The sequence below is a fragment of the Calypte anna genome, chromosome 33 (assembly GCF_003957555.1).
Source record: "Calypte anna isolate BGI_N300 chromosome 33, bCalAnn1_v1.p, whole genome shotgun sequence".
Taxonomy (NCBI): domain Eukaryota; kingdom Metazoa; phylum Chordata; class Aves; order Apodiformes; family Trochilidae; genus Calypte; species Calypte anna.
In genome coordinates, this window is record NC_044275.1 from 1,371,930 (window position 1) to 1,381,228 (window position 9,299).

The window sequence follows — 9,299 nt, forward strand, 5'->3', positions numbered from 1 at the left end:
CTGACCATCCCCATCCCGGTGCATTCCCCCCCACTGCCACAGGACCCCCACCTCCCAGACTCTCCCAGAGCATCCCCTGACCCAGGGGGTCCCTGAGCAGGGTCGGGGGTCCCGCAGGGAGGGTGGGTGCTGGGTTTGTGCCAGGTTCTGGGTAGTCCCAGCCCAGCACCCCCTACTCCTACCCCTTGGCAGGGCCCGGCCCGTTGTCCACGTCTCCAGGAACATCTCCCTGACCCCCCCCAACATCGACCTGGAGCAGAGCAACTGCCGGCACCAGGAGGGGATCTGGTGGGTGTCACCTGCTGTCCCCTCCCCAGGCGCACGGCCGGGTGGGGGGGTGCTGCCTGTTTCACCCCGTGCCCCCCCTCTTTGTGTCCTCCCAACAGCGTGGACGTCCAAGCCTGCTTCAGCTACACAGCCAGTCCTGCCAGCTACAGCCCCCACCTGGGTGAGTGGGGGGGGCACGGGCAGTGGGGGACACACAGAAACACGGACACACACACACACACAGACACACAAACACGGACACACACACACAGACACACACACACAGACACACAGGGACCCCCGGGATAGGAGGGGAGGGACCCCCAGCATCGCCCCCGTCCCTCTGCCCTCAGTGCTGGAGTTCGTGTTCGATGCCGACACGGAGCGGCGGCGCCTGGGACACCCCCCCCGCGGAGCCTTCCTGGGCCGCCGACCCTCGGATCCTGAGCATCAAATCTCGGGAACGCTGGAGCTGCCCCGGCAGCACTCCCGGGTCTGTCACACGGCCACCTTCCAGCTCCAGGTGAGTCCTTGTCCCCACCCCGGCTCCATCCCCATCCCCACCTCACCTCTTTCCTCATCCTCATCTTCATCCCCATCCCTTTCCCCACCCTCACCCATATCCCCACCCCCCGCAGGACAATATCCACGACAAGCTGCGTCCCATCGCCGTCACCCTCGCCTACGGCATCCAGGGAGCCGGGGACAGGCGGCAGAGCCGGGGGGGGGTGCGGAGGACCCGGGGGGCTGCCCTGCCCCCCCTCTTGCCTGCCCTCAGCCCTCAGCCCCCCAGCAGCCACCGCACCGAGGTGGGGACTCGGCCGCTCCCCCCGGTCCCCTCCTCCCTCCCCGGTGTTTTGGGGTGCAGTGTCCCTTAGGGGGGCTGCTGGAATGTCCCCGTGTGTCCCCCCCCCAGGTGCATTTTCTGAAGCAGGGCTGCGGGGATGACAAGATTTGCCAGAGCAACCTCCAGCTGAGCTCCCAGTTCTGTGCCCGCCTGGGGGACTCCGAGTTCCTCCCCCTGCCCCGGTGAGGGAGGGGGAGGGGGGGGGGCGGGATCGGGCCCCCCAACCCTACGGGGGGTGTTGGGGATACCTTATGGTTTTGGGTTTCTTTTCCTCACGGTGTCTCTGTCCCCAAGGGCTGAGGATGGCACTGCCATTTTCGCCATGAGCGACCAGAAGGATGTGGCCCTGGAGATCCTGGTCACCAACTTCCCCTCAGACCCCCAGGACCCCCAGCGGGATGGGGACGATGCCCACCAGGCGCTGCTCACCGCCACCCTCCCCCCCGAGCTGCCCTACTCCGCCCTGCGCCCCTTCGACAGCCGAACCCCCTCGGTGAGGGGTGGGGGTCCCGGGGAGGGGGGTGCTGAGGGTGCCGGGATGGGGGGGGTCCTGGATGGGCAGGGGGATGGGGACACGGCGGGATGGGGATAACCCCGGGGTCTCAGGGGTCCCGGAGGGCTCAGTCTCGGGGTGCAGAGGGCTGTGTATGTCCCCCCCTCCCCAGCAGCGGGGGCTCAGCTCTGTGCCCCCCCAGGAGAAGCCGGTGGTCTGCCTGGCCAACCAGAACGGCTCAGAGGTGGAGTGCGAGCTGGGGAACCCCCTGAAACGCGGAGCACAGGTGGGGGCAGCTCCCCTCCCCCCTCATCCCACCCCCTCACTCCTCCCCCCCCAACCCGGGCCCCCCCTCACCCTCCCTGCCCCCCCCCCTACCTCCAGGTTCGGTTCTTCCTCATCCTCAGCACTTCGGGCATCACCATCGAGACCACGGACCTGGCGGTGCAGCTCGTGCTGTCCACGTGAGCCTGGGGGGGGGAGGGGGGGATGGGGTTGCTGGAGGGGAGGAGTTGGGGTGCTGTCCCCCCTCCCCTTCCTAACCCCCCCCCGGCATCTCCCCAGGATCAGTGAGCAGCCGGGGCTGCAGCCGGTGGTCGCCCGAGCCCGGGTGGTCATCGAGCTGGCACTCTCTGTGACGGGGTGAGTGAGGGGGGGTCCCTGGGTGGGGGTGTGGGTCCGGAGGGGGTGTCCATGGGGCTGTCTTGACCCCCACCTCCCCCCCCCGCAGCGTGGCGGTGCCCCCCCAGCTCTTCTTCGGCGGGGTGGTGCGGGGGGAGAGCGCGGTGCGGAGGGAGAGGGAGGTGGGCAGCGCTGTCAGCTTCGAGGTGACGGTGAGTGCCGGGGGGGGGAGGTCCGGGGGGGTCACCCCTCTGCTCCCCTTCCTGCTCCACGCTGCCGGGTTGGGGCAGTTTTGGGGTAGGGGGGTCCGTGCGGGAAGAAGCTGGGGGGTTGGGGGTCTGTGCAAGGGGTGTCCATGGGTCGGGGGGGTCCGTGGGGGGGATCCGAGAGTCAGAGGGTCCGTACGGGGGCAGCCGTGGGTCGGGGGTCTGGGGGGGGTGGGGTGAGGGTTGTTGGTAGGGGTGGGGGGGCTGTCCCTGTGTGGAGCGTGGTCCGGGAGGTCCGTGCGGGGTTGTCCGTGGGTTGGGGGGGGGTCCGTGTTGGTGGCAGCCGTGAATCAAGGCGGGGGGAGGGGGGGTGGTCGGGGATCAGAGCCCACCGCTCACTGTCCCCCTCTTTTTGCCCCTTCCCCCCCCCAGGTCGCCACTCGGGGCCCCGTCCTGCGCTCCCCGGGCTCGGCCGCGCTCACCCTGCAGTGGCCGCTGGAGCTGCAGAACGGGAAGTGGCTCCTCTACCCCCTGGAGATGGAGCTGGTGACCCCCCCGGGGCACCGCGCAGCCTGCAGCCCCCCCGCCAACCCCCTGCGCCTCGCCCTGGTACAGCCACGCAGCGGGGGGACACGGGGGGGACACACAGAGGGGACACACGGGGAGGACACACGGGGAGGACACATGGGGGGGACACACGGGGGGGACACACAGGGGGGACACACGGGGGTCCCCGTTCTCCCCCTCCATGCCCTCCTATTCTTTTCTTCCTCCCCCCTCTCCCAGGAACCACCCGGGGAGGATGAGTCCTTCGAGGGGGCCCCCGCGGGGTCCTGGTGGGTGCCAGCACCCTCTGAGAGGAGGAGGAACGTCACGCTGGTGAGTGGGGTGCCCCTGTCCTGGGCTGGCCCGGTTCTGGGGTGCCCCTGGTTCTAGGGTGCCCCAATCCTGGGCTGGCCCGGTTCTGGGGTGCCCCTGGTTCTAGGGTGCCCCAATCCTGGGCTGGCCTGGTTCTGGGGTGCCCCTGTTTCTGTGGTGCCCCCGGTGTTGGGGTACAGCTGCCCTGACCCCCCCTTTCCCCCAGGACTGTGCCCAGGGCACCGCTCGCTGCCAACCCTTCCGCTGCCCCCTGCCCAACTTCGAGCGCGCTGCGGTGCTGAGGGCCCGGGGGAGGCTCTGGAACAGCAGCTTCCTGGAGGTACCGGGGGGCTTCACCCCCCCAGGGGGATGGGGAACCCCGCGGTGGGGACAGGGACATCTCCAGGATAGGGATGGGACCCCCAGGATGGGGATGGGACCCCCAGGATAGGGATGGGACCAGCAGGATGGAACCATCGGGATGGGGATAGGGCCCTCTGGGGCAGGACCCCCTCGTGAGACCCCTGGGATGGGGAGAGGGACCCCCGGGATGGGGGGGTCAGGATGGGGACAGGAGCCCTGGGATGGGACCCCCCAGGACGGAGCCCTTGATGTGGGGGTTGGGGACCTCCAGAGAGGACTTCCGAGCTGAGACCCTCGGGATGGGGACAGGAGCCCTGGGATGGAGCTCGTGGGATGGGGACCCCCGGGACAGGACCCCCAGGATGGGGAGGGGGCTGAGCCACCCCTGTCCCCCCCCAAGGAGTACCTGACTGTCACCTCAGTGGAGCTGATCCTTCGTGCCAGCGTCTCGGTGACATCGTCCATCAAGAACCTGGTGCTCAGCAATGCCACCACGCAGGTCTGGACACCTCCCCCCAACCTGGACCCCCCCCTCGGACCCCTCCCCTGTCACCCCCTGACCCCCCCTCTCTCCACAGATCTCCATCTCCATCTACCTGGACCCGGGGGTGGCAGTGGCCGGGGGTGTCCCCTGGTGGGTGATCCTGCTGGCAGTGCTGGCCGGGGTCCTGGTGCTGGCCCTGCTGGTCCTTGTCCTCTGGAAGGTGAGGGAGGGGACATGGCGGGGGGGACGTGTCCCCTCCCCATGGCACAGGGATGGGACGTGCTGGGACACCCGGCCGTGCCGTGCCGTGCTGTGCTGTGCTACCCTGGCTGTGATGTGACGTGATGTGACATCATGAAGTGCCATGCTGTGCCATGCTGTGCCATGTCACCCTGCTGTGACGTGACATGCCATGCCATGCCATGCTGTGCCACGCTGTGCCGTGCCGTGTCACCCTGGCTGTCACATAATGTGACATTCCGTGCCAAGCCATGCCATGCCATGCCGCCCTGGCTGTGACATGACACGCTGTGACACGCTGTGACACGCTGTGAGGTGCCATCCTGTGCCGTGCTGTGCTGTCACACGATGTCCCAGCACACGATGCCGTGCTGTGCTGTGCCACCCTCGTGACATGACCTGACGTGACACGCTGTGACACGCTGTGACACGCTGTGACACGCTGTGACACGCTGTGACTTGCTGTGACACGCTGTGACACGTGCCACCCCACGCCGTGCTGTGCCGTTCCGTGTCACCCGCAGCCGGGATGTCCCCGCGTGTCCCTGACCGCCCTCTCCCCCCCGCAGTTCGGTTTCTTCCGCCGGGCCCGCGCCCCCCCCGCCGTTCCCCGGTACCACGCGGTGAAAATCCCGCGGGAGGAGCGGCAGCAATTCCGGGAGGAGAAGACGGGAACCATCCAGAGGCGCGAGTGGGCCGCCCACCCGCGGGACCCCGGCGAGGGCCGCATGACCCCCAGCTCGGCGTAGCCCGGGGACACGCGTGGGACACGGGGGGGGGGGGGAAACGGAGCCCGTGGGGGACACGGGACGGCTCACGGGGCCCCACGGGGAGTGCAGCCCCACGAGGCCCACGGCGGTGAAGAAATTAACGCAATAAAAACAACGGCCCCTCCACGGCCCGCGTCCCGCCCGGCCTGAGGTGGGGGACGCCATGATGGGTGTGGTACGGCAGCCGCCATGATGGGTGTGGTACGGCAGCCGCCATGATGGGTGTGGCGGGAGGGGAAGCCGCCATTATGGGTGTGCGTGTTTGCGCTGCCGGCCCCGGGGCCAGCCCTGTCTGCCGAGGTAAAGGGGTTCGTCCCTCTCCTCGCCCGTGGAGCGGGTTCGGCCACTGCTGCCCCGGTCCCGGGGGCTCAGGGGGAGGGGGCGCGGCCCTGCCCGTAACCAAGATGGCGCCTCCCACACGGACCTTTAAATGGCGGCGCCCTCTTGGGCTTCGCTGCGCCTGCTGATGACGTCAGAGCCCCTTCCGGAAGCGGCGCCCTCCATGGGGGCTCCGGAGCCGACGCCATCGGGGAGCGCTCGGAGCCTCCGCGCCCGGGGATGGTGAGGCCGGGGCGGCAGCGGCTGCCGGGGGCGGGGGGGCTGTCCCGGGGCTCCTCCTGTCCCTCAGTCCCCTCACGGGGCCCCCGCGTCCCTTCCCCGCGTCCCTTCCCCGCGTCCCTTCCCCGCGTCTCCCTTCCCCGCGTCTCCCTTCCCCGCGTCTCCCCTCCCCGCGTCTCCCCTCCCCGTGCCCCCCCTCCCCGCGTCCCTCGCTGTCTCCCACGTCCCCCGCACCCCCTCACCCTCCATCCCCACCCCCCCTCCTTGTCCCCGTCTCCTCCCGCTTGTCCCCGCCGTGTCCCCTCCGCAGCGTGTCCCGTGGGGACACCTGGGGACTCCCGTGTCCCTGTCCCCCCCTCCCCAGACGTGCTGCTCTCCGGACTGATGGCGTCGGGCGCCACGAGTCGCTCCGAGGACGAGGAGTCCCTGGCGGGACAGAAGCGGAGCTCAGCCCCGGCCTCGGGCGCCGTCCCCAAACGCCGCAGCTCCTCCCGGTACCGTGGGGAGAGGGGAGGGGGACGGGAAGGGGAGGGGAGGGGACCCCGAGGGGAGGGCACGGGGGACTCGGAGCCTTCTCGTTTCTCCCAGGTTCATCAAGAGGAAGAAGTTTGATGATGAGTTGGTAGAGAGCAGCCTGGCCAAGTCCTCCAGCAGGGCCAAGGGGACTGGGGGGGTCGAACCCGGGCGCTGCTCGGGCAGTGAACCCTCCTCCAGCGAGAAGAAGAAGGTGAGGGGACCAGGGGGGACAGAGGGGGACAGCCAGGGATCATCTGGGACAGCCAGGGATCAGCTGGGACATCCAGGGATCAGCTGGGACACTCAGGGACCAGCGGGGACACCCAGGGACCAGTGGGGACACCCAGGGTCTGGTGGCCACATCAGGGGATGGGTGCAGATGCCCAGGGCCCAGCAGAGCTTTAGGGTCTGTCAGGAACAGGGAGGGGGGGGGGCTCATCACTGCCTTTCCCCCCCACCTCATCTCTGTGTCCCCCCCCAGGTCTCCAAGGCAGTGACAGTCCCCGTGGCCCCCAGCCCTGTGCCACCCCCAGGCCTGGCCAAACGGATGAAGAAAAGCAAACAACCCCTGCAGGTGACCAAGGACCTGGGGCGCTGGAAACCTGCGGACGATCTCCTGCTCATCAACGCCGTGCTGCAGGTAACAGCCCTGGGGTGGGTGGGTGGGGACCCCTCCCTGGCCCCTGGGGACCCCTCCTTGACCCCTGGGGACCCCTCCCTGGCCCCTGGGGACCCCTCCCTCACCCCGGGGGGGGTTTTCCAGACCAACGATTTGACCTCAGTGCACCTGGGGGTGAAGTTCAGCTGCCGCTTCAACCTGCGGGAGATCCAGGAGCGTTGGTACGCGCTGCTCTACGACCCCATCATCTCCAAGTGAGCCTGGGGCAGGGCCCGAGGGGCAGAAGGGAGCTGTTTGGGGTGGTTTTTTTTAGGGGGGGGTGTCTTATACTGTGTGTTTTGCCCCCCCCTCCCCAAGACTGGCCTGCCAAGCCATGAGGCAGCTGCACCCTGAGGCCATCGCTGCCATCCAGAGCAAAGTGCTCTTCAGCAAAGCCGAGGAGCAGCTGCTCAACAAAGTGGGATCGGTGAGAGCCAGGGGGAGAGGAGCTTTGGGGGGGGTGAGCTGGGGGCTGGGGTTCTTGTCAGGGTGTCCTTGGTGCCAGGTGTCCCCTCTGTCCCCTGCAGACCAGCCAGCCCACCCTCGACACCTTCCAGGAGCTGCTCCACAAACACCCCGACATCTTCTACCCCTCCCGCACTGCCAAGGCCCTGCAGCTCCACTGGCAGCTGATGAAGCAGTACTACCTGCTGGAGGACCAGACTGGTGAGGCCCCAGGGGTCCCCCGTGTCCCCTGTCCCCCGTGTCCCCTGTCCCCCGTGTCCCCTGTGCCCCCTCACTCCCTCCTCTCCTGCTCCCTCCAGTGCAGCCGCTGCCCAAGGGAGACCAAGTCCTGAACTTCTCGGATGCTGAGGACATGCTGGATGACAGCAAACTCAAGTGAGTGAGGGGGTTTGGGGGGGCTGGGGAGGAGAAGGGGGGGACTGGCTTGGGAGAACACCCCAGGGAGGGTTTATGGGGGGGAGAGGGGGGGTTGCACTGTCTCATCTGCCCCTTCTCCTCCGCAGGGACGTGCGGGATGAGGTGCTGGAGCACGGTGAGTCCAGCTTGTTCCTCCTGGGCAGCCTGAATTGGTGGTGGTGGTGGTGGGAGGCTCCAGGGGCTTCCCCCCCCCTTCCACCCCAGCCCAGGGGGTGCCCCCCCAGCACCCCCAACCCTCCCCTTCTCCCCAGAGCTGACCGTGGCTGACCGGAGGCAGAAGCGAGAGATCCGGCAGCTGGAGCAGGAGCTGCACAAGTGGCAGGTTCTGGTTGACAGCATCACAGGTGAGAGCTGGGGGGGCTGTCTGTCTGTCTGTCTGTCTGTCTGTCTCTGTCTGTCTGTCCCCTCAGCTCTCTGTCCCTCTGTCCCTCCTCTCACCCCCTCTTCCCACAGGGATGAGCTCCCCAGACTTTGACAGCCAGACCCTGGCCGTGCTGCGGGGCCGCATGGTGCGGTACCTGATGCGCTCCCGGGAGGTGAGCACTGAGGAGGGGGGGGGAAAAGGGGGTGGTGGGTGTTGTAGGACCCCCACCCACCCAGGGGAACCCCCCCTTCATCTCCCCTCCCCCTTTTCCTGCTCCCCCAGATCACTCTGGGCAGAGCCACCAAGGACAATCAGATCGATGTGGACCTGGCACTGGAGGGACCCGCCTGGAAGATCTCCCGCAAGCAGGGTAGGGAGGGGGCAGGGAGTGGGGGGCTGCTCTGTGCTCCCCCTCCCCTTGTTTCCCCCCTTCCCCCCCCTCCTCACTCCGTTCCCCCCCCCCCCTCCAGGTGTCATTAAGCTGAAGAACAATGGGGATTTCTTCATTGCTAACGAGGGCCGGCGCCCCATCTACATCGACGGCCGCCCCGTGCTGGGTGGCAACAAGTGGAAACTCAACAACAACTCCGTGGTGGAGGTGAGACCCTGGGGGGAGGAGGGGTTTGGGGGGTCCTGGAGAGGCCTGGGGGGTGGTTCTGGGGATCCCCCCCCCTCCCTGCTCCCCCTGCAGATCCCACTCCCCCTCCTGTTCCCCCTGCAGATCGCCAGCCTCCGCTTTGTCTTCCTCATCAACCAGGACCTGATTGCCCTCATCAAGGCTGAGGCAGCCAAACTGGCCCAGCAGTGACCTGGGGGGGGCTCTTCCTGCTGTGTCCCCCCCACAGACTCCCCTCAGCCACCTCCTGAGGGGCACTGTGTCCCCCTCCAGCCCCCAGAGATTGTCACCTTCCAATAAAGTGTTTTGCCCCATACCTGGGTGGGGACACCCCGGGAGGGGGGGGGCACAGGATCCCCCTGCTCTTAAAATTGTTTTTAATTGAAAAACATGGAGGGGGGGGGAAAGCAACAGCTCTGGGGGGGCCATTCCACACCTGGCCCCTTCTCTGGGGCTGGGGGGGCTCCCCGAGACATCAGCTTTTGAGTGATGTCATTGGGGAGGTGTGACGTCACAGGGAAGGGGTGATGTCACTGTTCCCCACAGCCCCATCAAC

At 67.9% G+C, this 9,299-nt stretch overlaps 2 protein-coding genes across 2 annotated transcripts; both read left to right on the forward strand.

Moving 5' to 3' along the window:
• Positions 1-184: 184 nt before the first annotated feature.
• On the forward strand, positions 185-5,307 carry ITGA7 (integrin subunit alpha 7; the record flags this gene model as incomplete). The annotated part of the gene is made up of 16 exons (XM_030468081.1): positions 185-288; positions 387-448; positions 621-790; positions 906-1,076; positions 1,184-1,296; positions 1,409-1,607; positions 1,810-1,893; positions 1,992-2,071; positions 2,172-2,249; positions 2,338-2,440; positions 2,867-3,043; positions 3,221-3,313; positions 3,519-3,632; positions 4,056-4,154; positions 4,234-4,359; positions 4,949-5,307. Coding segments are annotated over 16 exons (1,953 nt in total), but the record flags the coding sequence as incomplete, so codon positions are not given.
• A 293-nt stretch (positions 5,308-5,600) lies between these two features.
• On the forward strand, positions 5,601-9,090 carry MCRS1 (microspherule protein 1). The gene is made up of 14 exons (XM_030468124.1): positions 5,601-5,710; positions 6,072-6,201; positions 6,296-6,434; positions 6,705-6,863; positions 6,987-7,096; positions 7,200-7,308; positions 7,409-7,547; positions 7,646-7,721; positions 7,850-7,878; positions 8,015-8,107; positions 8,217-8,299; positions 8,410-8,497; positions 8,598-8,725; positions 8,849-9,090. Exons 2-14 carry the CDS (start codon positions 6,092-6,094, stop codon positions 8,933-8,935), a joined length of 1,350 nt encoding a protein of 449 aa, XP_030323984.1. The 5' UTR covers positions 5,601-5,710; positions 6,072-6,091; the 3' UTR covers positions 8,936-9,090.
• The last annotated feature ends 209 nt before the right edge of the window (positions 9,091-9,299 follow it).

Excerpts from the sequence above, each read along its gene's own strand:
- MCRS1 (XM_030468124.1), top strand. The coding sequence starts at position 6,092 with ATGGCGTCGGGCGCCACGAGTCGCTCCGAGGACGAGGAGTCCCTGGCG. Across the intron at positions 7,722-7,849 it reads CTGGATGACAGCAAACTCAA|GGACGTGCGGGATGAGGTGC; the intron begins GTGAGTGAGGGG and ends TCTCCTCCGCAG. Across the intron at positions 8,108-8,216 it reads TCTGGTTGACAGCATCACAG|GGATGAGCTCCCCAGACTTT; the intron begins GTGAGAGCTGGG and ends CTCTTCCCACAG.